The 27,404-nt window shown below is 50.1% G+C and overlaps 1 protein-coding gene across 1 annotated transcript; it reads right to left on the reverse strand.

Moving 5' to 3' along the window:
• Positions 1–2,051: 2,051 nt before the first annotated feature.
• Positions 2,052–27,404, reverse strand: LOC311122276 (B-cell CLL/lymphoma 9 protein-like). The gene is made up of 11 exons (XM_084196664.1): positions 27,300–27,404; positions 25,470–25,655; positions 21,847–21,921; positions 9,997–10,410; positions 8,257–8,603; positions 7,729–7,836; positions 7,443–7,629; positions 6,862–6,961; positions 4,575–6,699; positions 3,660–3,941; positions 2,052–3,434 (listed from the first exon to the last, which is right to left on the reverse strand). The coding sequence occupies exons 4-11, from the start codon at positions 10,293–10,295 to the stop codon at positions 2,362–2,364; spliced, it is 4,521 nt and encodes a 1,506-aa protein (XP_084052790.1). The 5' UTR covers positions 10,296–10,410; positions 21,847–21,921; positions 25,470–25,655; positions 27,300–27,404; the 3' UTR covers positions 2,052–2,361.

Consider the following 27,404-nt stretch of genomic DNA (forward strand, 5'->3'; position numbering starts at 1 on the left):
TCAGCTGTCTCACAATCCCGCATGTGAAGCAGCCGGATGTGGATGTCCTGGGCTGGTGTGGTTACACGTGGTCTGCGGTTGGGAGGCTGGTTGGACGTACTGCCAAATTCTCTAAAACGACGTTGGAGGCGGCTTATGGTAGAGAAATGAACATTAAATTATCTGGCAACAGCCCTGGTGGACATTCCTGCAGTTAGCATGCCAATTGCACGCTCCCTCAAAACCTGAGACATCTGTGGCATTGTGTTGTGTGACAAAAATTTACATTTTAGAGTGGCCTTTTATTGTCCCCTGCACAAGGTGCACCTGTGTCATGATCATGCTGTTTAATCATCTTCTTGATATGCAACACCCGTCAGATGGATGGATTAATTTGGCAAAAGAGAAATGCTCACTAACAGGGATGTAAACAAATTTGTGCACAACATTTGAGAGAAATAAGCTTTTTGTGCATATGGAACATTTCTGGGATCTTTTATTTCAGCTCATGAAACATGGGACCAAAATGTTACACGTTGCATTTATATTTATGTTCAGTATAGATGGGTTTGCTGACAAAGTCACAAAAACAATGTGCACTCTACAATGGGGCAGAAGTCTGGGAGTTGTGATTCCGGATGGCCAGATGCCTAGCAACAATGACAAGAAATTGCAATCTGGGGAATCGCAAGTAGCTTGTTTCAGCCAGTTTCATCTTGTTCCTGATACCATGTTTTGTTTTGAGGTGTTTTGACTGATTTCATGTCAATGCTAATATGGCTACCATTCGCTAGCTAGCTAACCAACAACTAACAATGTATTTATGTTTTCAATAAACATTGGAGACAAAATATCGTTTACAGGTCAACATTCTATGCCAGCCCAGTCTGTTTTTCCCCATAGTTGCGCACGTCGGTTTTGTTGCTTAACAACCAACCCGTCTATACAGTCAACTACGATGACCAGACCCAGCTGCTAATGCATTAGTGCTCATGGGAGAGCCTCCCCATTATTAAGCAGACCGGAACTGACATTTATCCACCATCTTTGGTTGGTTGCTCTTCAATTCGGTTGCATTGTGGGAGGCTCTATTGTCAGCCAATAATTGGGGTGATTTTGTTTGACCAATACAAACATGACCAAAGACGTGACTGAAACAGTGGATATATACAAATTAATGTGATATGAGGCTCTGACTTACCAATTGATTGTACAATGTATACACATTTTAGTTTTTGAGTGTGATTTGGGGGTTAGAATCACAGTCAGGAAAAACTCTGGTTGGCGTCTGGCTTTCTTGATACACTGGCTCGATTCAATAAGTATCACCGAAGATCAGCGCTATAGAGCGCTTGAAATGTAAAAGCAATTTCCTATTGAGCCGACGTATACCAGAAAAGAAGAATAGAGCCCTAGCTCACCAGTTCTACTGTCTGGTCCCACTCAGTTCATCTTCTATCAGATTAATGCTGTGGGAATTAAATCCCAGAGTCAACAGAAGGCCAAACAGCAACAGGAATCAGAAATGGAGCACACAGACTGTCTGGTAGAAGAGTTGAAATAGGAGAAAGAAGACACTACAGTTTATCAATGTTTGTGCTTTTTTAATAATACCATTATCTCTATGAGGTCATAGTTTGGTTTGTTATACAATGGATTTAAAGGAAGTTAAAAGACTAAAATTAAAATATCCCACCAATGGTAAACAGTACTGTTCTTTAGAGTGGCGTCCCTCCCCCAATGAAAGGTGGGTAAGAGAGCTTAGAGGTCACTGATAGAATCCCTACACACACACACACACACACACACACAGGACAGAAATAGTCAAAACGATGGAGCTAGAGAGAAGATGGAATTCCATTGAAATCTTCACAAAATACAATTTTATTTTACAAAGTCTTTTTATTCCATTTTTAAGTTCCTTATCCTTTGCTGGGAAAATCCGTTGTTGATTTTTTTACTGATTTGAAAAAGTCAATAGCTAGCTTTCCAGTCCTCAAAGGTGGTTTGTTCACTCCATTCCTCTTCGACACTCAACCCTTATAGTCAGAGATTTAACACAAAAAAACAACAACACTTGAGGAACAGTTTAATTGTGACATTGAAGCACAACAATCCCATACATTCAGACATTTCTGGAGAGACAAAATGAAATGCTCGTGGCAAAAGACAAGTACTGGGCTATGTAGCTCCCACAAGCCATTAACGGCATCACTCCTCTCCCCTTAATGTTCCACGCCAGAGAACCAATCTCTGTCATTCCTTACTTTCTATGTTTTAATCCATCTCTTTCATCCATCTCTTATCTGCTGTGACACATTCCATCCACATACTGTATATGAGCTCACAACATTTGAGGTCCAAGGTTCTATGAGTTGTATGTTAGAACATTCCGGGCCCTGGGCTGAACCCCATGTCCATGTCCATGCCACGCGGCCTCATCTGCCCCCCCATCATCATCATCGTCGTCTGCTGGGGGGGGCCGCCCATGCCTTGTAGTGACATCATCATGTTGGGCGACCCCCCAGGCCCAGGGTGGTTGTAGAGCACCCCTCTCTCCTTCACCTGCATCATGCCCCCCGGACCCCCCTGTGACATCATCCGGTGCTGAGGTCCCATCATGCCCTGACCCATGAACCCTGGGGGCCCATGTGGCCGCATAGGATTGTGGGAAGGGTTTCCCATGGGCATGTCCTGGGGGCCCATAGTGCCTCCCGGCCCCCCGGGCATCCCCCCCATCCCCTGCATGGGCATACCCATCCTTGGGGGGCCCTCCCCCATCATCCCCTGCATCATTCCCTGCATGTGTGGAGGTTTCCCCCCTGGGCCGGGGCCGCCATCTCCTCCTCCCCTGGGGAAGTAGGACAGCGTCTGGCTGGGCTTTTCTGATGGGATGATCCTGGACAGGTCAAACTCTGGCATACCGGAAGCTCCGGTTCGCATCACCTCATGCAGGTCTGCATCACTGAACTCGCCGTGCATGTTGAACTGTGGTCCTCCAGGGTTGTTGGGCCTACCTCCGTCGCCTCCACCTCCAGGAGGCATGTTCCCCATCCGACCCCCCATGGGACCCCCTTCTCCCTGGAAGCCCATGGGGTGTCCTGGGAAGCCCTGGGGCCCAGGGCCGTTGTGGGGGGAGTAGGCGCCCTGCTGGGAGGGGGACTGGGGGAGGGGGTAGCCCTGCCCTCGGTGGGGGTAGCCCATGCGGCCCTGGGGCATCAACTGGGGGTTGCCCATGCCTTGATCCTGAGGGTTGGGATGCATCATCATGCCATGAGGCATCATGCCAGGGCCCATGTTGGGGGGGTTTGGGGAGGGCATCTGCTGGGGCATGCCGTGGGAGAGGGGCTGTGAGCCCATGGGGGTCATACCCAGGGGACTGAGGACAGGCATGGGGCCAGAGGAGCCGGGGCCCATCATACGAGGAGGACCTTGGTGGTGGTTCATTCCCATACCTACAGAGGGCCACAGAGAGGGACATTAGTGCACCATACAACATAGAGAGCGTGCTATAATTTCATTCCTCCTCTTCAATCAAATTGAGCAAACCATAAAGTGAAAGCTCTAAGAAAAAGGGTTACAAAATACATACAAAATAAAAATAGCAAAAAAACGTATTTATTTACAAGATACTTGAATGAGGTATAACATGACATCTAAGCATGTCTCCGTCCACTCACCATTGTTGTTCATGGGGGGCAGGTTCGGGGAGCGTGCAGGGGGCGAGTCGTCGTCTGAGCTCGCCACGGTCTTGATGGCGTCATGGTAGAGGGGGGTGGAGCTGGGCATAGCGAACTTGGACATGCGTGACATCATGATGGAGAGGGGGTTCTGGGATAGCGTGGGTTCGGGGGGTAGGGAGTAAGGGCTGCCGGTCGGGGCGCCGCCTGGACCCCCCTGGAGGGGCATGGAGCCAGACTGGGCTCCTGATGAGGGGGGGGCCGAGGGGGGGCCATTACCACCTGGGGAGAGGTGAGAGATATGAAAGTAAACTCTTTACCTGGGTCCTATTCATTAGGTAGCAAAAAATACCCTGGTTACTTTGAAATAGATATAGAAGGGACAATGTGGCAAACACATTTCAGGAGACATACAATACATGTCAATTGTAAATAATGACGTGAATTAATTTAGATACAGTGAAGTTACATAGCCACAAGGGGGTGTGATTTAACTGAAATGGGAAAATGTTTCTGCTTAGGGAAAATGTGTTTACATGGATGAGAATGATGCTTTCAATTGACTTATTGACTTATACATTATTTGATTTGAAGCTGACGGAGACAAATTCTAGCCTGTACTCCCAGATACACAACACAGAGGTCTGTTTAGACTGCCTGGACAACAGACCGAGTGCTGCAGGGGGAGGGACGTTACAAAACAGCCCTCTATTCAAGACATGATGTCATCTTCACCCAATCATACATTTCCATCAGGTACTAAGTATTTAAAAAAATCTCTGAAAATGAATATTATCTCTGTCTTGAACATAACATTAGGAATGTTGTTTATCACAGCAGTTAAGAGAAAGAGAAGTGAGAGCGAGAAGAGAGCAGTGGAGGGAGAAAGAAGAGAAAGCCAGAAAAGTACTGTACCTTGCTCCATATTTCCCATCATGTTAGGTGAGGTCATACTGTGGGGGGTTTTACCCCCTTGCTGCTGGGGGAGTCCTGGGCTGGGCATGGGGGGTTTGGGGGAGGAGGTCCACCCTGGAGAAGGGTTGGGGAGGGACGGGGACCTCATATGTACGGGGGAGGCACCAGCAGACCCCATCATAGAGTGAGGAGACTTCATGGGAGCAGAGTTGGCAGTGTTAGGGGGGCCGTTGGGTCCCGGAGGGCCGGAGAGCATACCAGCCAGCTGGGAGGGGGTCTGGGGGGACTTGAGGTTCCCAGAGGGAGAGCCCATCATGGGAGACTGCACCTGCCTCAGAGGAGGTGACTTGAGGGGGTTGATACTGGGTGAGCTGCCCCCTCCTGGCTGGATGTTCAGCTCTGCAGGCTTACGTCCCCTCTGGCCCTGGAGGGGTCCGGCGGCGGGGGGGTGGTGGTTGAGGCGGCCGTTGCCTCCCATAGGGGTGGTCCTGTGCTCCGGGCCAATGTAGGCCTGCTCTCCATGAGGGCCCCTCATACCTCCAGGACCACCAGGGAAGGGCCGTGCGGGCCCCATGGGGAAGTCCCCTGGCTGGGGCTGGTCAGTGAAGTGGGGCCCCTGCATCTGCCTCCCCTGGGGCCCCATGTTGTCCATTGGATGCCCTCTCATTCTCATCATCTCATCTGGGCTCATGTTCATGCCAAACTCAGGGCCCATGTCCCGGCTCCCCATCACAGCCAATCTGGAAGAGGGGCTCATGGGGCCCTCGCCAGGCATCCTGGGAAACATCATCCCGCCCCCGTTGCCCGGCTCCATGCTGCCTCTTTGGTGTCCCATCATCCTCTGCATCTCCATCATCATCTGTGGAGGAAGACCCGGTCCCTTGTCGCCCCCCATGCCCTGGTGAAACATGGCCTCTTGGACTGACTGGGGGTTGGGGAAGCGCTCTCCCCGCACCCCTGGACCTCCGAACATACCTCCTGGGAACCCCCGGCCATCCCCCATCCTGGGGGGCATGTCATCAGGCCAGCCCATCCCGGGCCTGGGGGGTCCCTCCATGTCAGGGTTCATCATGCCCTGGGGGAACCCAGGCATCCTCTGCATGTGAGGAGGAATCCCTCTGGGGCCCATGGCCATGCGATCCTGGTAGTGCTCTGGTGGCCCTCCCGGCCCCCCTGGACCCCACACCTCTCCGGGGCCCATCTGGTAGGGTGGTGGGGGCCCTCGCATCATGCTGCGCGGCCCGTGGGGGTGCATCATCATGTCGGGAGGAAGTGGCCGTTGATGTATTTCCTGTTTCCTCTTCTTTTCCTCGTAGAACTCCTGCTGCAGCTTCAGCCAGGCCACCTGCTCCGGGGTCATGTGATCTCCATCCACACACCCTCCAGGACCCATCATGTGGCCCAGCTCATCTGGGAAGGGGGGCATGTCTCTGGGGTGACCATGCGGGGGGCCGAATGGGGTTCCCTGGGGTCTGGGCCCTCCCGATCCCCCTGGTGGACCTAGGCTCTGTGATTGGGCCATCATGGCCTGGAGAGGGCCCTGCTCCGGCCTCCTGGGCCCCCCATCGGGCATGCCGTCGTGGGACTGAGGGGGTCCCCCGATAGGACCGGGTGGCGGTGGGGCATCGCGGTCGTCAGGGAAGAGCATGCGCTGGATGTCTCGCAGGGTTTGGAGGGAGCGCTGGCGGTGCTCCAGCTGTTCCTGGGACAGGCCCTCTGTGTTAGCTTCCATGTTGAGAAGTTCCTGGGCCAGCTGCTGCTGCTGCTGCTGGGGGGTCAGACCAGGCTGACCCATCCCCATGGGCCTCAGCCCTCCTCCTTCACCAGGCTGAGTGGGGTTCAGAGGGGGCATGCCCTGCTCAGACTGGGGCTGGCACCCAGGGGTCTGGTCACCTGTACCCATGGTATTACCAGGGCTGCTGCCAGAGAGGTTCTTGGGCTCCATGTCTGCTGAGGCCCCATCCTGGGTGAGTGAACCAGGCTTAACCCCCTGGGGAGGGGGCTGTGGTGAAGCTTGATCAGTCAGGCCAGGTTTAGACCCTGTCTGGTGGTTCTTGTCTGAGGGATGAGATGAGGACTGCTGGGGGGGCTTGGAGTCACCTCGGAGGGGTCCTGCCTGATCGTTCTAAAACAGAGAAAGGAAAAAGACAAAAGGCAGGGGAATAAGAAACAAGGAGGTTTGAGTAAGTCAGGGTTTGTAAATCAAGTCTTTATTAAAGCTGACTGTTCACACAGACTGTATGCCAGGTTTCATGTCTAGTCATCATGGCAGTGTGTGTGTTCTTACCAGGGGTGGGAGGGGGGTCTTGTCCTTGCTGTTGGAGATGTTGTTCATGTGGAAGTTGATGATGTTTTCTGAGTGGCCTGTTAGAACAGCATCAGCAGCCCTAAGGAACAGAGACCAGACAGTCACATCTATCTGTCCATCTGTGTGTGGCAGCAGAATGAGGCCAGTGTCAGCAGAGGGCATGAAGGAAATGCCAAGGTCGACAGACTAAACAAACAATTTCACTTAACATCCAGAACATACATCTCCTATTCCGTACAGAGGACAGTGTTAATCGGAGACAACTGGGGAAACCAACAGAATACTAAAGCTCCACTGACTGAGCCTACCTTTCTCAGGTGTGTGTGTGTGTGTGTGTGCGTGTCCGTCCATGACTGTAGTAATACTGCTGTGTTCAGCTCAGAATAACCTGGGTGTGTGGAACACTGAGTTTGCTGAGAGGGAACACGTCACACACTGCAACTACAACTCAATCACTAACACACAGAATAAAGCCCATTGAGTGTAGAACGTTTAGATTCTTCATGGACTATTAGGACCAAGATGGTTCTTTGACATTATTTCCCTGAGATCTCCCTTACTTGTTGGCCATCTCTGTAGTGAAGACGTAAACCACTTTAGACCCGGCCTTCTGACCACCCGCCGACTCCGACGCAGCGCCCTGGCCTCCTAGTGCATTGTGGGAGGGTGTGGAGGAGCGGCTGAGTCCGGCGTTGGAGGGAGGATGGGAGTTGGAGTCCTGGGGCTTCATGTCACTGGAGTTACAGTCTGGGGAGGAACAGAGAGGATAATGGTTACTGTAGTTCACAATAGCAGGTGGAAATGGGGATGACGGAAGGACAGACACACACTGACAGACACACTTACTGAAGAATCCTTTGTCGTCCTCGTCACTCTCTCCTCCAGAACACCAGTCAGCTCCACTGTAGGGCTGCCTCCGCTCAGCCACACACATCCTCTTCACCCTGTTACTGTCTGTACACACACACAGTCAGTCAGTGTGTGTGTGTCGTGTGTACTTATACAGTTACATCTGAGCTCTCTATCGATAATACACAAACACACTCTCCCTCCCTTATCAGAGTGCAGTCCTGTCCACCAGACTCCCAGGAGGAGAGCAGAGAGACAGCAGCATATCAATTCAGAGTGTGACCATAATGACACGCTTTCAGGGGCCTGCTGATGTTTCTACAGCCACAACAACACATGTTCACACAGACAACAACATGGACACATAACACGCCCAGTAACTTCAATAGCTATTGTGTCAGAGAGACAGATGTAAGCACTTTAGTTTCATGGGAATGTGAAGAAAAAAAAAAGTGGAACGTAGGTTATGATTAGTAAAAAGTACACTACTTAATACCTCTATTTAGAGTGCAGTGTACTACTCACCCTTGTCGTCACTGGTGGGCGTAGCTGTGCCTGGCTGCTGCTCGTTGTAGGACTCCACTGAGGTGCTCCTCTCCCTCTTCCCCTTGACCTTTGTCCCCTGTTCCCCAGAGGTCAAGCCCTGGCCGTTCTTCAGACCCCCCATACCACCTGGAACCACCCCTAACATGCCTCCTTGCTGGGAGCCCTTAGCACCCACTGTCTTGGGGTCGCATGACGAGACCTGCGATTGGCTGCCGGCACTTCCTGGTTTGCTCTGATTGGGCAGTTTGGAGTCCATCTGGGCGGCGCCACCGGAGGGGGACATGACTGGAGGGGAGCGCACCCTGACCTCTGGCTTGGGTTTAGGACTGAGAGAGGGGAGGGAAGAAGTGCTTATCAATGACATAGCCTTGGTGTGCGTGTGTATGTGTGGATGTGTTTAACTATACTTGTGGGACCAGAAGTCCCCACAAGAATAGTAAACAAACAAAAAAATTTACCAACTGGGGAGATTTTGTTAGTCCCGACAAGGTTAAATGCTATTTCTAGGGGGTTTAGGGTTAACGTTAGAATTAGTGTTAGAATTAGGTTTAGAGTTAGTTTTACGGTTAGGGTTAAGGTCAGGGGTTAAGGAAAATAGGATTTTGAATGGGACTGAATTGTGTCCCCACAAGGTTAGTTGTACAAGACTGTGTGTGTGTGTGTGTCACAACAGGTGTGGCTCCCCCAGTAGTACACACAGTCTCTTTGTCCTCTTACTAACCCCACCATGACACACAGAGGGGGGAACAGGCCGAAGCCTGGGGCTAAAGTTAACGTGTGCCCAGTGAACAGGCTCCCAACTGGGGGAGGTTGAGCTGGAAAAGAGGCCAGAGAGTCAGACGGCTGGCTTGGAGTGAACCAGACTGACCTCTTGTCCCATCAACCCCTCCCAATCTCCCCTCACTCCCCTCTTTCCACTGCCGGGAGGAGAGACTGCCAAAATAGTTAAATCACACACAGTCATTCAGCAGCTCTGTTTGTATGGAGGTGCCCAAATATGAACAGACTAAAACAGTGGGCCTACTGTGTCCAGGATTTACGCTGTGGGAAATCCCCCAGCCTACCACGATCCATCATTATAGCTACTAACCACGGTGCTGTACAGTAAGAGTATAGGTACAGAGGGAAGGGAAACACACACTTTTCTCACTGGCCAATAGCGCTGTAGGAATAATCCCAGCCAGAGTCTTATATTTGGCTCTGATCCGTAGAGGAGAGGCAGAGCAGGGCGTCTGCTTCTGAATGGCCATGAGTAAAGTACAGTTTAGGAGAACAGGAACCGTCCAACTGGCAGAGAGATCACCATACCACACCCTACTGACAGACACATTCAGCCAGAGAGGAGAGAAAGATATGAGAGAGAGAGATAGGAGAGAAAGAGATATGAGAGATAGGAGAGAAAGTGTGAGAGAGAAGACTGGCAGGCGTTTGGCAGGGCAGAAGCTGGTTTCCAGTGGCTCCAGAAACATGAGTCAGCAGAGAACATCCAAACAGTGTACTCCCTGACTCAAGGACACACATTACTACCACCACCACCACTACTACTAATACTACCACTAATACTACCACTATCACCACTAATACTACCACAACTACTACCACCACCACTAATACTACCATAACCACTAATACTACCACAACTCCTACCACCACCACTAATACCAATACTACCACCTAATACTACCACCATACACACATTGTACACTTGCTCTCCCTCACCTCTGTGTGTTGGTGGATGGGGAGTTCTTCAGTCTGTTGGGGTGAATGGAGGGGGCTCCCAGCACCACAGAGCAGGGTGGGGTGATGAGCTGGTGGGGGCTTCCTGTGTGTGTGTGAGGGGCTTTCCCTCTGCCGTTCCCTCGGCCACCCGAACCCGGAGCACTGCTCCCGATATTCCCAAGATTCCCCCGGCCGTCCTTGGCCTCCTCTCGTTCCTTCTTCCCTCGCTCTTTCTTGCTGAAGTGTGTCGCTGCCGTTCCTCCTGCCGCGGCAGGCCTCTCCTCCTGGACCTCCAACATGCTCTGTGTGTGTGTTTGTTTTAATAACAGTGTGCGTGTGTCTGTTTCTGTGTGAGGAAGAGTGTGGGTTTGTGCCGGAAGTTTCCCCAAGGGGCTCTCACAGCCCTTGGGCACTCTGTGGAGAGAAAACATAAGATAATCATTAGACAAAAATGTTAGAGAAACGTGAGAACACCTTTACAACAACTCGTGTTATTGAGGTCTCATGGTCATTGGTTCTAACATGTTTGTAAAGAATTCCGTTGTGTATCATCCTCTCTGGTAGAAGTAGTGGGAGTTCCTGAATCTGGTTGACTGGGGAAACCAACAGAATACTAATAGAAGCTCCACTGACTGAGCTCTCAATTATGACTGGATTCCTATTGACGAGTCCATACAAGTTCTTATTCTGTGTGTGTGTGTTCTCTATGTTGCAGCAGTGTGTATATGTACAGTGGGGGAAAAAAGTATTTAGTCAGCCACCAATTGTGCAAGTTCTCCCACTTAAAAAGATGAGAGAGGCCTGTAATTTTCATCATAGGTACACGTCAACTATGACAGACAAAATGAGAAAAAAAATTCCAGAAAATCACATTGTAGGATTTTTAATGAATTTATTTGCAAATTATGGTGGAAAATAAGTATTTGGTCAATAACAAAAGTTTCTCAATAGTTTGTTATATACCCTTTGTTGGCAATGACACAGGTCAAACGTTTTCTGTAAGTCTTCACAAGGTTTTCACACACTGTTGCTGGTATTTTGGCCCATTCCTCCATGCAGATCTCCTCTAGAGCACTGATGTTTTGGGGCTGTCGCTGGGCAACACGGACTTTCAACTCCCTCCAAAGATTTTCTATGGGGTTGAGATCTGGAGACTGGCTAGGCCACTCCAGGACCTTGAAATGCTTCTTACGAAGCCACTCCTTCGTTGCCCGGGCGGTGTGTTTGGGATCATTGTCATGCTGAAAGACCCAGCCACATTTCATCTTCAATGCCCTTGCTGATGGAAGGAGGTTTTCACTCAAAATCTCACGATACATGGCCCCATTCATTCTTTCCTTTACACGGATCAGTCGTCCTGGTCCCTTTGCAGAAAAACAGCCCCAAAGCATGATGTTTCCACCCCCATGCTTCACAGTAGGTATGGTGTTCTTTGGATGCAACTGAGCATTCTTTTATCTCCAAACACGACGAGTTGAGTTTTTACCAAAAAGTTATATTTTGGTTTCATCTGACCATATGACATTCTCCCAATCCTCTTCTGGATCATCCAAATGCACTCTAGCAAACTTCAGACGGGCCTGGACATGTACTGGCTTAAGCAGGGGGACACGTCTTGCACTGCAGGATTTGAGTCCCTGGCGGCGTAGTGTGTTACTGATGGTAGGCTTTGTTACTTTGGTCCCAGCTCTCTGCAGGTCATTCACTAGGACCCCCCGTGTGGTTCTGGGATTTTTGCTCACCGTTCTTGTGATCATTTTGACCCCACGGGGTGAGATCTTGCGTGGAGCCCCAGATCGAGGGAGATTATCAGTGGTCTTGTATGTCTTCCATTTCCTAATAATTGCTCCCACAGTTGATTTCTTCAAACCAAGCTGCTTACCTATTGCAGATTCAGTCTTCCCAGCCTGGTGCAGGTCTACAATTTTGTTTCTGGTGTCCTTTGACAGCTCTTTGGTCTTGGCCATAGTGGAGTTTGGTGTGTGACTGTTTGAGGTTGTGAACAGGTGTCTTTTATACTGATAACAAGTTCAAACAGGTGCCATTAATACAGGTAACGAGTGGAGGACAGAGGAGCCTCTTAAAGAAGAAGTTACAGGTCTGTGAGAGCCAGAAATCTTGCTTGTTTGTAGGTGACCAAATACTTATTTTCCACCATAATTTGCAAATAAATTCCTTAAAAATCCTACAATGTGATTTTCTGGAATTTTTTTTCTCAATTTGTCTGTCATAGTTGACGTGTACCTATGATGAAAATTACAGGCCTCTCTCATCTTTTTAAGTGGGAGAACTTGCACAATTGGTGGCTGACTAAATACTTTTTTTCCCCACTGTATGTGTGTGTGTTCTCTATGTTGGAGCAGTGTGTGTGTGTGTTCTCTATGTTGCAGCAGTGTGTGTTTTCTCCCCTTCTGGTAATGACATGAGAATCGGCAGTGAGCAGCACAGTCAGATCATACTGTCATCCTGCAAATATTTAGGAACTCCTCCAAAACACTCAAATACTGTAACCGGCCCCAGAGATCCCATGAAGGGATGGAGAAAGAGTGAGAGGGAGCGAGAGAAAGAGTGAGAGGGAGCGAGAGAGCGAGAAAGTGAGGGAGCGAGAGAGAGAAAGAGTGAGAGGAGGAGAGAAAGAGTGAGAGGAAGCGAGAGAGAGAAAGAGTGAGAGGGAGCGAGAGAGAGAGAGAGAGAAAGAGTGAGAGGGAGCGAGAGAGAGAGAAAGTGAGGGAGCGAGAGAGAGAAAGAGTGAGAGGAGGAGAGAAAGAGTGAGAGGAAGCGAGAGAGAGAAAGAGTGAGAGGGAGCGAGAGAGAGAGAGAGAGAAAGAGTGAGAGGGAGCGAGAGAGAGAGAGGGAGCGAGAGCGAGAGAGAAAGAGAGAGAAAGAGTGAGAGGGAGCGAGAGAGAGAGAAAGTGAGGGAGCGAGAGAGAGAAAGAGTGAGAGGAGGAGAGAAAGAGTGAGAGGAAGCGAGAGAGAGAAAGAGTGAGAGGGAGCGAGAGAGAGAGAGAGAGAAAGAGTGAGAGGGAGCGAGAGAGAGAGAGAAAGAGTGAAAGGGAGCGAGAGAGAGAGAAAGAGTGAAAGGGAGAGAGAGAGAGAGAAAGAGTGAGAGGAAGCGAGAGAGAGAGAGAAAGGGAGCGAGAGAGAGAGAAAGAGTGAGAGGGAGCGAGAGAGAGAGAAAGAGTGAGAGGAAGCGAGAGAGAGAGAAAGAGTGAGAGGGAGCGAGAGAGAGAGAGAGAAAGAGTGAAAGGGAGCGAGAGAGAGAGAAAGAGTGAAAGGGAGAGAGAGAGAGAGAAAGAGTGAGAGGAAGCGAGAGAGAGAGAGAAAGGGAGCGAGAGAGAGAGAGAAAGAGTGAGAGGGAGCGAGAGAGAGAGAAAGAGTGAGAGGAAGCGAGAGAGAGAGAAAGAGTGAGAGGAAGCGCGAGAGAGAGAGAAAGGGAGCGAGAGAGAGAGAGAAAGAGTGAGAGGGAGCGAGAGAGAGAGAAAGAGTGAGAGGAAGCGAGAGAGAGAGAGAAAGGGAGCGAGAGAGAGAGAGAGAAAGAGTGAGAGGGAGCGAGAGAGAGAGAAAGAGTGAGAGGAAGCGAGAGAGAGAGAGAAAGGGAGCGAGAGAGAGAGAGAGAAAGAGTGAGAGGGAGCGAGAGAGAGAGAGATGCTGGGACTGGAACTGACAAACACTCACTGCTAGCTGATCCTACATGGCTAACTATACACACGACTGTACAGGCTTGCACACGCGAATCGACGTGAGACCAGAGTCGAACCCGGCTCCATGAGGGGTCTAAAGGGGGCTTAGCCCCATCAGTTCAAATGTGAGCCCCCCCCCCCAGTTTTATGTCCCTATATAAAAATAGCAAGAAAGTTAGAACTTTTGAATGACAGGTTGGCTATTGAGTGACAGAGTGACAGTCAGCACAATGGAGAGGGCGCGCCGCGGTGTGTGTAGGGAGGCTATGGAAAGCCACTGGGCGGTTAGGTATGACTCCTTTGGGTTTCCATAAAAAGCAGGGGGAAAAAAATATTCTCATCCCTGTATTCTAAGCCAAACTGCTATTCAATATTTTTGTTTGCATGCATGAATAACTAGGCTACTACTTTCAGCATTTAGTTTGAATTATTTTGTTAAGATACCCGGGTGTACGGCTGAACTCTCAAAGGGCAATTCACCTATTACAAACAGCCCATCTGGTAACCTATATTCATTATCAACGACCAATCACATTCACCTGAAGAAAACTGAAATCACACCAAACGGCCAATGGATGCCGAGCCCACCCTCGGAAGCCTCGCCTTCTTGGCTATAATACCGGTGCACGCATTCATTTCCTCACTTCAGTACCTTGTATCAGCGAGCCCAAACCCCCTGACGAAGAGGGACAAAATATGTTATACCTTGTTCCCTCCTTCAGGGAACAGTAGTTATATTCATAACTGTACGTTCCCTTTCAGTCGGTCACTCAGTATAACATACTATGGGGACATACAATCACGCCCCAAGCCGGCTCAGAGGGTACCAAACTAGGAAGCCCACGGCAACCCAAGCACACATAGGTTCCACCTGCTCCAAAAAGGAGTTACAGAAGCCACCTTTTTCCCTAATACTTACCCGAGAAGCCTGAACTGTCAGAGCCCCATATAGGGAACCAGAACCTGCTGCAACTTTGCTATGCGCACTGACACGATGCCACTGCATCCCAAGTCCATAGACCCCATGGTTCCAAGAACAATACCTTGTGAGCTTGAAATGTCAGAACTCGTACAAGGAACCGCAAGTCCAAAACAACAGAACACCAGTCTCCACTTTTACACACAAGGGGGTTGAGACCCCAGGGTAGAGCGTTCAATCTCCACTTTTACACGCCAAAATGGCTGCCACATAAACCTTCAATGTGGAAAAAAAGGCCCTGCTCAAAAAGCTCTTTCAAGAACATCAAAATGTCCACCAAAGAGGTCTGAAAAGGATAAACTAATTTAACATGACACCAAACCTCAAACCCACGCCACTTATATGTATACAACCCTCACGTAAAAGGCGCATGTGCCGACTGTATAGTCGGAATCACGTTTGAGGGTAAACCCCTAGCCGTCAAATTAAACCTTTCACGGCCAAAGCCATAGATCCCATATCTGCCGTTGTTGGTGCCAAACTGTCTTGTGCGCCTGGGACAATAGATACCCAACAGGCGGATGATCTCCGGGAACCAGGGTTGTCTGGGCCAATGGGGAGCCACCAGAATCAACAACAGACCCTCTCCACGGTGGCCTGAATCCGGTTGATTTTGTCCACCCACACCAGACGTGATCAGGACACACAGGTTGAAATATCAAAACGAACTGAACCAACTATATTAATTTGGGGACAGGTCAAAAAGCATTAAACATTTATATCAATTTAGCTAGCTAGCTTACTGTTGCTAGCTAATTTGTCCTGGGATATAAACATTGGGTTGTTCTTTTACCTGAAATGCACAAGGTCCTCTACTCCAACAATTAATCCACAGATAAAAGGGTAAACCGAGTTCGTTTCTAGTAATCTCTCCTCCTTCAGGATTCTTCTTCTTCTTCTGACTTTATATGGCGGTTGGCAAACAACTTTAAGGTGCATTACCACCACCAACTGGACTGGAGTGTGGACCTCAGTTAATCTTTCAATCACCCACGTGGGTATATGATCCTAACGACCAATGAGGAGATGGGACTTGCAGCGTGTCATGCGTCACAAATAGAACCAAGTTCTATTTTAGCTCCTGGCTACGCAGACGCTCATGGACGCGCACGAGCAGTGTGGGTGCAATGATTTAATAACATGTATGTGTACATTTATTTTGCTGTACCAAAGCTCTGCACTTCTGACACGGGGACTACCCAAATAGCCTGCTTTTGAAGGAGAGGGGAAACCTCCTCTCTCAAGACAGGCACTAGGACCTCAGGGACCATTGACGTAATGACTACACGAAAAGGAAGACACCCAGCGAACTGCATACCATACCCCCTCGTCACCGTCCTCATCACCCATAGTGAAACTGCACGCTGCCAGTCTCCTATACATTATGTCCTGAAGGGGCAGAGCGCCACCCTGAGGACTGGGATAAAGAATTGTCATGCTTGTTTCCATATCCACCACTCTTGACAACCGTGTCTCAATGTGGGGAAGGAACTGTGTTTGTTTTGCCCACACCTGAACGATACCACTCTCTCGATAACCCTGAACACTGAGGAACCTTGGGTAGAAACAATGTGCTTTCGTGGTACCACTGTTCTGATACCAGGCCCTCACCGGGTTCGGGGACTTCGGCAACCAGTAACTTGCCCCCATTGACCGAGACACTTAAGAGTACTGTTGCCACAGTAAATGTGTGGGGAGGAGGGCCCCTAGAACACGCCCCCTCCTCCGGCATCCAGCTAGGGTCACAAAGTTGGCTTCTTCCCCCGCACCGCAGAATAATCTGTTTTCACCCCGCTCCTTTGACCCAGCACGGCGTTTGTACCAAGACGTCCGGCGCTGCCCAGAAGCACCAAGACGGTCAAAAACCAATCTCGAAGCCTCCCCCTGGCAACCCACCTCTGGCCTGGACCCTTTCCTTCACGCCTTGGGAACTGCTGAGCCACCCCCGCAAAGGATTTATGGGAAAAGGAACCGTAGAGCTGCGTCCTGTTTTTGTTTCTCCTCGCAACAGGCCTGTAAGGACTCCATAGCCGAGCCAAAACAACCTTGTTGACGAAACTGGCTCATCCAAATACATATGCCTGTCCCTCTCAGGAATCTGGGACAACGTCAACCAGAGTTGGCGCTGAGCCATCACCGTCGCCCTCATACTTTTCCCCACAGTCAGGATAGTACAGCGAGAAAGACATAGCACAAAATCAGCCATAGCACGGATTTCACCGAGAAGCTCTGAAACCGGCTTCCCCGCCTCCATGGTACTATTCAGCTTCTGCATAAAATTGATATGATACCTCTGCAGCATCGTGACCACATTCAACGACCAGAACGCCACACCCTCAGCCTGGTACACTTGTACAGCTGATCCGCCGAGAAGCGGCACCGTTTATTCAGAAGCACCGTGCTAGGATTAGCCCCCTTGTTAGCCTCTGGAGGCCAATTCGCACGGCAAAGACAGGAGGTAAATACCTTTCCACAAACCTGGAAGAACTGCTTTTGGAGAAGGCCAATCCACCCCCAGGTGATCTGCTGCCCTACGACACAGCTCCATCAAACGGAGCATTAGCCACCAATGGCTCACTCTCCCCCACCGAATCCAAGGCAGAGGCTCCCCCGGTTCACACTCTGAAAACCCTCCAGAGCCAACCAGAGATAGTAAATCATCCCCAGAAACCGGACTCTGAACACTGCCAGAGAAACCGTAATGAGCCTCACTCGGCTGGGATGACACCCCGATCAACTCCGACAACTGCTGCTTTCTCCCGGCCTCAGACAACCCCATCCCAGAGGTCGCTTCACCGGAAGACCCTTCGCCAGCAGCCCAAACCTTTTTCACAAAGTCAGCCCAACGGAAGTTGAACCCAGCCGGAGACAATGCTCACACGAACTGGTCCTAGCCAAAGCCTCCTGAGTGTGTTTCCACCCCAGGCAAATAAGACAGCACTCGTAAGTATCTTTAATATTCATTGTGAAACCACATGCCCTAGGGCACGTCGGAGATTCAAACTCTGCTGGTTAGCCTTTTTGAACTTCCTCCTACCACTGGCCATCTTACTCCAGCAAGGAAGCACTGGCTACACAAGCAGAGCAAAAAGTAGTTCGCTTTTAGCAAACACAAAAACCGATACCAAGACCCAAAAACCGCAACATCTAGGGGGACAGGTAATCTCTTCCCACTAAGACACATAAATCGGAGCCGAATCTCGTAGTTGTCATGTGATTGAAAAGTTTGTAAATTGCGTTACAAGTTCTTTCTTCAGGCGAGCTGAAGAGCGAATAATTTAGGAAATGAATGCGAGCCCCGGTATTATTACCAGGAATGCAGGGCTTCTTAGGGCGGGCTCAGCATCCATTGGCCCATTGGGCGTAATTTCAGTTTTCAGGTGAATATGATTGGTCATTGACTCCCCATAGTACATTATACCGAGTGAAAGGGAACCTAGTGTATCGAGTCCTTTACAATCATGCAGTGATGTCTGAGCCCTAGAACAGCAAAACTCACTCTTTGCTTTGCCTGGTGTAGCTAGTTATACTTACATCAGTCTTTCACGAGAGCTGCACAGTGCACACCCATGCTAACAAACACATCAGGACCTGTCAATCACCCTCTCCCTCCAATCACACACTAACGAGACGCTAATTGGGCCGCTTGCTGACACTGCGGTCACACAGAACGCACATGCAGCAGCCACCACACACACAGCAGAAACCACACACACACACAGCAGAAACCACACAAAGAGAGACGCCAGCAAAACACACGCATAGGGAAAAACGGATAATCAGAGGTTTCTCTCCCTCTATTAAACTAGCTGATCAGTCAATCACGCACACCCACACCTCTTAGCCCTGCTAGATGTAAAAGGCCTGCTGATGTTTCAGCCTCATTTATGCAAATCCCATTTCGCAGCTCAGCCACAACAGAGCAGTGAGTAGCTCGCTCTCTCCCCCCCCCCTTTCTTTCTCCCTCTCCTCTCTCTGTCCTTCTCCCTCCCACTCTAAATAATTTTTTCCACTATTTGTTTACACTTAAACTCACCCTCACTTTTCTCTCTTCTCTCTGCAAGACAATGACTCACAGACAAACACACACACCCAGCTAAGCCTGTATAACCACTGGCACAGTAGCATAGACACCAATCTTGCACAATCACAGTGAAAACATATATGCAAACACACACGTAGCATGTATCAACTCAGCCTGGATTCCATACAATGTAACATCACTCCACACGCCAATGTCAACCGTCAGTACCACTAGACTACACCTCTGGTTACTTCAGGTTTAAGGGACGGCTATGTTAGCTCAGCTTCACACACACACACACACACTCACCTTCTAATCAACAGTCTAAGACAGCAAATCCCTTTGACTGTATACACCCCCAGTCAGACAGACCGACCGACCACAGACTTAGCAGAGAGAGCAGAGGGAACATTCATCTCTATGATGCTTCCTGTTCAGTTCACCGAGTCGTCTAGTCCATCCCACCAACATGTCTGACACAGGGGGATGCCCTGCTATTCCTGCTCTGCTGACAGCCGACACCTGGGAGTTCACCTGTTCACCTCTCTCTCTCCCCCAGTCTCTCTCTGTCTCTCCCCCAGTCTCTCTCCCCCAGTCTCTCTCTCTCTCTCCCAGTCTCTCTCTCTCTCTATCTCCAGTCTATCTCTCCAGTCTCTCTCTCTCTCTTTCTCCCCCAGTCTCTCTCTCCAGTCTCTCTCTCTCTCTCTCCCCCAGTCTCTCTCTCCCCCAGTCTCTCTCTCTCTCTCTCTCCCCCAGTCTCTCTCTCCCCCAGTCTCTCTCTCTCTCTCCCCCAGTCTCTCCCTCCCTCTCCCCCAGTCTCACTCTCTCCCTCTCCCCCAGTCTCTCTCTGTCTCTCCCCCAGTCTCTCTCTGTCTCTCTCCCCCAGTCTCTCTCTCTCTCTCCCAGTCTCTCTCTCTCTCTATCTCCAGTCTATCTCTCCAGTCTCTCTCTCTCTCTTTCTCCCCCAGTCTCTCTCTCCAGTCTCTCTCTCTCTCTCTCCCCCAGTCTCTCTCTCCCCCAGTCTCTCTCTCTCTCTCCCCCAGTCTCTCTCTCCCCCAGTCTCTCTCTCTCTCTCCCCCAGTCTCTCCCTCCCTCTCCCCCAGTCTCACTCTCTCCCTCTCCCCCAGTCTCTCTCTGTCTCCCTCCCTCTCCCCCAATCTCTCTCTCTCCCTCTCCCCCAGTCTCTCTCTGTCTCCCTCCCTCTCCCCCAATCTCTCTCTCTCCCTCTCCCCCAGTCTCTCTCTCTCTCCCTCCCTCTCCCCCACTCTCTCTCTCCCTCCCTCTCTCTCCCTCTCCCCCAGTCTCTCCCTCCCTCTCCCCCACTCTCTCTCCCTCCCTCTCCCCCACTCTCTCTCCCTCCCTCTCCCTCAGTCTCTCTCTCTCCCTCCCTCCCTCTCCCCCACTCTCTCTCTCCCTCCCTCTCCCCCACTCTCTCTCCCTCCCTCTCCCCCACTCTCTCTCTCCCCCCAGTCTCCCTCTCTCCAGTCTCCCCCCCAGTCTCTCTCTCTCTCCCCCAGTATCTCTCTCTCCCCCACTCTCTCTCTCTCCAGTCTCTCTCTCTCTCCCCCAAGTCTCTCTCTCTCCCCAGTCTCTCTCTCTCCCCAGTCTCTCTCTCTCCCCAGTCTCTCTCTCCCTCTCTCCCCCAGTTTCTCTCCCTCCCCCAGTATCTCTCCCTCACCCAGTCTCTGTCTCTCTCTGTCTCTCCCCCAGTCTCTCTCTCTCTCCCCCAGTCTCCCTCTCCCCAGTCTCTCTCTCTCTCCCCCCAGTCTCTCTCTCTCTCCCCCAGTCTCTCTCCCCAGTCTCTCTCTCTCCCCCCCGTCTCTCTCTCTCCAGTCTCTCTCTCTCTCTCTCCCAGTCTCTCTCCCCCAGTCTCTCTCTCTCCCTCCCTCCCTCTCCCCCAGTCTCCCAGTCTCTCTCTCTCCCTCCCAGTCTCTCTCTCCAGTCTCTCTCTCCCTCTCTCCCCCAGTCTCTCTCCCTCCCTCCCTCCCTCTCCCCCAGTCTCTCCCTCTCTCCCAGTCTCTCTCTTTCCCCCAGTCTCTCTCCCCCAGTCTCTCTCTCTCCCTCTCCCCCAGTCTCTCTCTCTCCCCCAGTCTCTCTCTCTCCCAGTCTCTCTCTCTCTCTCCCCCAGTCTCTCTCTCTCTCCCCCAGTCTCTCTCCCCCAGTCTCTCCCCCAGTCTCTCTCTCTCCCCCCCTGTCTCTCTCTCCCCCAGTCTCTCTCTCCCCCAGTCTCTCTCTCTCTCCCCCCCAGTCTCTCGCTCTCTCTCCCCCAGTCTCTCGCTCTCCCCAAGTCTCTCTCCCCCAGTCTCTCTCTCTCTCCCCCAGTCTCTCTCTCTCTCCCCCAGTCTCTCTCTCTCCCTCCCCCAGTATCTCCCCCCCAGTCTCTCTCTCTCTCTCCCCCAGTCTCTCTCTCTCTCTCTCCCCCCCAGTCTCTCTCTCCCCCCCACTCTCTCTCTCCCCCAGTCTCTCTCTCTCTCTCTCTCCCAGTCTCTCTCTCTCTCTCTCTCTCTCCCCCCCAGTCCCTCTCTCCCCCCCAGTCCCTCTCTCCCCCAGTCTCTCTCCCACTCTCTCTCTCTCCCCCCCCCAGTCTCTCTCTCTCTCTCCCCCCCAGTCCCTCTCTCCCAGTCTCTCTCTCTCTCTCCCCAAGTCTCTCTCTCTCCCCAAGTCTCTCTCTCTCTCTCTCTCTCCCCCAGTCTCTCTCTCTCCCCCAGTCTCTCTCTCTCCCCCAGTCTCTCTCTCTCCCCCAGTCTCTCTCTCTCCCCCAGTCTCTCTCTCTCCCCCAGTCTCTCTCTCTCTCTCTCTCCCCCAGTCTCTCTCTCTCCCAGTCTCTCTCCCAGTCTCTCCCCCAGTCTCTCTCTCCCCCAGTCTCTCTCTCTCTCCCCCAGTCTCTCTCTCTCTCTCTCCCACAGTGTCTCTCTCTCTCTCTCTCTCTCTCTCTCCCAGTCTCTCTCTCTCTCTCTCCCCCAGTATCTCTCTCTCTCCCCCAGTATCTCTCTCTCTCCCCCAGTATCTCTCTCTCTCTCTCTCCCCCCCAGTCTCTCTCCCTCCAGTCTCTCTCTCTCGCTAGCTAGTATTGGCGTCTTGTAGCCTAAACAAAGACGTACTGTGATGACGCGCACTGACTCTCCTCCCCGCTGCATCATGTTATAATGTCATGTTTAGGCACTCACCATGTCCATCAGGGTCATGATACAGATGTGGCCATCACTGCACCAGGAAGAGAAACGTGTGTGTGACCCCAAAACCTGCAGGCAGGAGAGACAGGGAAAAGGTTACAGGAGACACACACAGAGCTGACTCACATCTGCTGTCTGTGCCTCAGCATGCATGGTGCCATGTGTGTTGGCCAGGCGGGCCAGAGCTGGCAGCAAGACTGGCACTCTGCAGCTCAACTGCTGCGCTGATCTTCTCACACACCTCACCACAGATTATCCCTCGCTCTCTACCTTTCTGGCTCACACACACAGAGAGAGAGAAACAGAGAGGTGTGTGTGTTTAAAGATTAGCCTGTGATACTACAAAGCATACACCGTAAGATACAGCAACTCACAGTATCCCTTTCCCTAACACAGACACTTTTATACCGCTCAAATACCAGGACACAAACAGTACAGAAGTTGATAACAGATTGAAGTTAGACCTTAAACCTAAGATTCTTTGTTTATTCGCGGAGTACGTAATATAGGTTGATAAAATCTTAACCTGATGCCTCCAACTCCAGTGCTTTCAACACACTAGGTCCTCTCACCTCCTGCCCTGTCCTCCCCTCTTCCCTCCCTTGGCAGCGTTCTCTCGTTCGTGACTACCTCCCTCCATCCCTCTGGTCGCTCCCACACTCCGGCCACATTCCTCCTTAGCTCACGCTGTGAGGACGTTTCCCTGCGGCTCAAAGCATTGTGAGAAATCCCAACGGTCGGAGGGAGCCTTTGGAGGCCCTGTGCCCCAGAGAGACAACACAACACACACTTCTCTCTACTCCCAAGGAACTGGATAGGCCAGGCTAAATGTAGGCACCATTGAAATAGCACAATGCAAATATTGCCATTTGATGTGTAACAACAAAATAAATGTGTTGGTGTGTAACACACATTGAAACATTCCAGTCAATCATACAAACATTTCTGATGGTCTGTCATACAGCTGGATATGGTGATGTCAAATCTATGTGGTCCATTTCTATACTGTACACCTCCCCTCCCCCCAATCCTGTTCTGGTGAGCAGCAGGAGCGTGTGGTAATTCCTGATGGCGTGAGACCAAGTCATTGATTAGTGATCCTGAGGAATGGGAGGAGCATGGGGACAGAGAGCAGATTTAGCTGAGCTCAGAGTCTGTCTGTCTTGTGTCAGACATACTGTACACACATACACCTCCAATAAGGTCCTACTGACCCAACGTTTACACAAAAGCTGCAGAGGTCATATTTGTGGAAGTCATTCTTATCTTTGATGATTACATCACACACACACATCCTCCTCTTCTCTCTTGTAGGCCAACATTAGCACTGTGGAGAGAACATGAACCAGGGTATGTCCCTGAATTACCCCACTTTACCCTGGTGTGTCATTTCCATGGAATTTTAAACACACTGGCAAAGACCTGCCCAATTAAAACGCACAGGCAGACACAGAAACACACCAAAACACTTACACATATTATACACATGCAGGCCCAAAACCAGACCCATTCACAGACACACATAAGTCACACACAGGCTGGCAGACACACAGTTTGACTGAGACTCAGGACTGGGCAGAAGGATCATCTGGAACCTTAGTGGGGAACAAAGTAATGAGGCGTTCTGCAAATGTTCTGGAACGATAAAAGGATCCCAGGGTTCTGGAACCTTGGAAAAGCACCAGACCAGATGACAAACCTACCAGCTGGAACCTCACCGTCACATTCTGGCCATGCAAAAAGAGAGATGGCGTGCCATCTACCTAACATCATCAATTACCTCAACCTCATCTTTACCCCTTAATTAGGAACAAATCCCTCATGATTTTGCTCATTGTGGTTGCGTTCATTAGGGCAAACCTCAAAACATTTAGCAATGGAAAACAAAAATGAGCGTTTCTCAAAAAAAGTGTACGTTTTCTTTCGTTTGGTGCCTGATGATCACAACCCTGCTGACAATATTGACTGTTTTCTGTGTTCTGGTTGTGTCATCTGCAGACCAACTGCCAGGCTAGTGGCTACCATGGTGCTGGGTACAAGCAGAGACTGTGGTTCTGCCTCCAACTCCCCACCTAGGGCCAGGAGGAGCAGCCTGTACACAGGCCAAACTGTCAATCAACATGAAGGATGAGTGACAGATGGGCAATTCCATCCAAATTGTTAAAAGTTGTGTTTGTGCATAGAGTTGCATTTTAAAGTGAAAAATCTGAGTCTCAGTGTCACTGTGGAATTGCCCAGCTACATCCTTACCGAGACATCCCCCTGAGAATAGCCCAACACACGCACAAACACACCAGCAGCCTGTATTCTGTGGGCCTGTATGACATGCCAGGTTCAATACTGACTGTTTCTAGACCTCAGCTGTTAAATCAGCTATACAGCGTGTAGCTACAGAGAGACAGGGAGAAGAAGCACATGTCAAAAGGGATTGGAGAGTCTAAGAAGTCAGCTGGAGTTTAAAGACAGATTTGGTGGGATGCTGAAGGTTAAACGGAGAGGAATGTTATCTGGGAATGACACAGTGGCTCTCGCCATGCTGGGGAATGGGTTTCTATAGTGAGTCACAGCCAAGGTCTGAAAAGACTGGTTCCTCATGTCGTTTCACTGTTCTGTTTCACCTACCTACCTACAGTGTGTGGGTGTATGTTGGTGTGCCTTGTCTCTCTGGCACCTTGCTGTCAGTCACATGTGTGTGCGCGTGAAGCTAAAGCACATAATGGATCTCTCGCTCTAAACACATCGGGCTGGATTCAAGCCGTATCGCCGAAGTACCGCGGAAGATCAACATTAATTTAAAGGTAATTTTCGATTGAGCCGGCATATGCAGTAGGGCCGGGACGATACCAGTATCGCGATACTCGTTAATATCGTGGCAAGGAAACAAAACATGAAGCAGATTTCACTTTTTGGAAAACTGTTGGAAACAAACATCATTATGTTGTCATCCAGAGTCACATGTATTTATTTTCCAAGCTATAGAACACTATTTTAGACAGCAGATTTTTAAAGGTCAAAAAATAAGTCTGCTTCATGTTTTCATTTGCCATGGAAAAAAATATTGCAATAATTGGTATTGTCACAGCCCATTATTGGAAGTCGTGACAATTATGCAGCGTTTACAGTCCCAGCGACTGCGGGAACATTGCCTTTAATTGTCAATCGCGCTATAAAGCAGATCTTCAGCACTACGGATTGAATAGATCCCTCACACACACATTTATCTCGTACTAATCCTTCCATATTGATGTGAGGACAGTTTGACCCCAGGATTTTAATTTGAAAAGCCATGAAGTGAACTAAACAGGAAACATGAGTCAAATTCACTGAGGAGAAAAATAAATTGTCCTTAATATCAATTTCTCCCCTTCCTCGCTGTGGTTTTTGGTTAAGTCTGTGGATTATAGACCAGATAAATAAACAGTGTGGATGGTTTTCTCAGGAAGAACACCCTGACCCTCCTGTGTCTTCACCATGTACAGATCACAGATACCACTGCCAGGCCCAAACAATCCAGGCCAGGGTCATCTCTTCTCCCCTCACAGGCTTGAATGTTCAACAGGCATTGAAGCAGCCAAAGGTAGCGTGTGTCAGACAGACTATAGTGATTGATGGGTTACCTTAGTCGGTCCCCAGCCCTCTCAGCAGGGCCTCATATGGAGATCCAGCCCTTGGGTCCCCAGAGCCACGACCTTTGAACCCTGACTCCTCCCACTCAGACAAAGCCGCCTGAACACAGGAGCTGATCCTTGCTCGGTCACTGGCAACACCCTCACAGACACAGGTCACCGCAGCCAAACACACACCTAAGAGAGACAGAGAGAGTTTTACTCATCCAACAATAGACGTCTGTTGCAAAAAGACTTTACACTGCCACGAACGATACAACAGCGCCAATTCTTCAAATGTAAACTAGTTCAGCCCCTCTTTTGTAGAATACCTTCTCTCTCTGGAACTAGCCTAGCTCAACGGTTAAATGGTATCCAACCCTGGTCCTGGAGACCTAAGGGGTGTTCAGGCTTTTCTTCCAGCCCAGAGCTCTTACAACTCAACTTCACCGATTCAGGTGTATTAGTGCTGGGCTGGAACAAAAGAAGCACTCAGCGTTGGTGGTGAACACTGGACTAGTAGAGATAAGACTTCAGTCCAGAAGGGGCAGTGTCTGTCTACTGGTTCTTATTGTTGCCATCAGAGATATTAGGGTTTAGGGTAACCAGGTGTTTGGACTCTAGCCCATCAATAACATTAATTGATCAATTACGTGCCTGGGAGAAACGAAAATCAGCAGGAATGCTGCCCTTGACACGCAGACATTCAATGCCACTTAATCGTATAGGCCTATCTGGCCTTGGTTAGTTTACATATCGGGCATCCTCAGTGCTATCGCTTGATTTCAAGTGTCCCATTTGCAGAATAGCCTATACAAGAGGCTACAACCAGTACTGTAGGCCTGTAACTCTATAGCTAGTCTACTACCGCATTACATTGCCAGCCATACATACACCGTCAAAACATAACTGTAGGCTAGGTTTACAAACTCCTGAAACAAACGAAAGACCCCGGAACAGTGCCCCCCTGAAATCTCAGTATTTCACTGGCTAGCTTTTGGCGGCCTCAGTATTCTATGGCACTCCAAACTCCAGCAACTTTTTTATCCTAGAAAAAGTTGTTCCTGTTTCGCCAGAGAGCTGGGGGGGGAAGGGACTATACATCTCTCTCACACACAGCCCCGGCCAGCGCAAACAAAGTCGGCCCCGAAAGGGGGTCTCTCACGGCTTTTACCACAAGGCATAACCCTGCTTGTCCAAATCAGCGCCCACAAAAAGACAATCATTAAAGGGAAACATTTGACGCTTTGTCTAAGAGAAATATATAGCCACTCCCACGACAAGCAGTGTTACATTTTCAAGTTCAGTACAGTAACAATGTAGCAATGTTGTCGTCAACCAAATTCGCTTGATCTCAATACCACGTAGGATATAGGTTATCTGTGTGGATAGCCTAATAGGGTAGGGGCTACACATTTGTTAGGCCTTTAGAGGACCGAAAATAGCCTACGCCTTTTTAAAGCAAATATAAATTGTATAATGCCTGCGCCGAATTATGTTGAAGAATGTGGCACATGCACGCTGCACCGTATTTTCAGTTTCGCGGAGCATGATCGGTCCTACTCTGTTAAAGCGTAAAAAGCAATATTCCTCCGCGCGTAATATCACATCCTGTCAACGTTCTGTGGAATAATCCGCTGTAATCACAAGAGAAACAAAAATCACCGTTGATGTGAAGAAACGATCACTCCTTGTATCAGACCAGGTACGGTGGGTTTTATGGCCATCCTTCGGGGACAGAGGTAGAGCGGATACCGGACTGAGATGTCCCCGGGAGGAGGACCCGCGTGTAGCCTTGCCAGGAGGCAAGCGGCCACAGCGACACTTTCCCAGAAAACTCACCTGGAATTATTCCTCGGGCCTGCTTCGTTTTGTAGGCTACGTTCTATAGCGTGATTGTAGTGATCAAATAGCAACATTATTCGTCCAACGATATTAAAGAGAAAT

The sequence above is a fragment of the Coregonus lavaretus genome (genome assembly GCF_964263955.1).
Source record: "Coregonus lavaretus genome assembly, contig: HAP1_SCAFFOLD_1996, whole genome shotgun sequence".
In the NCBI taxonomy this organism is placed as follows: Eukaryota; Metazoa; Chordata; class Actinopteri; order Salmoniformes; family Salmonidae; genus Coregonus; species Coregonus lavaretus.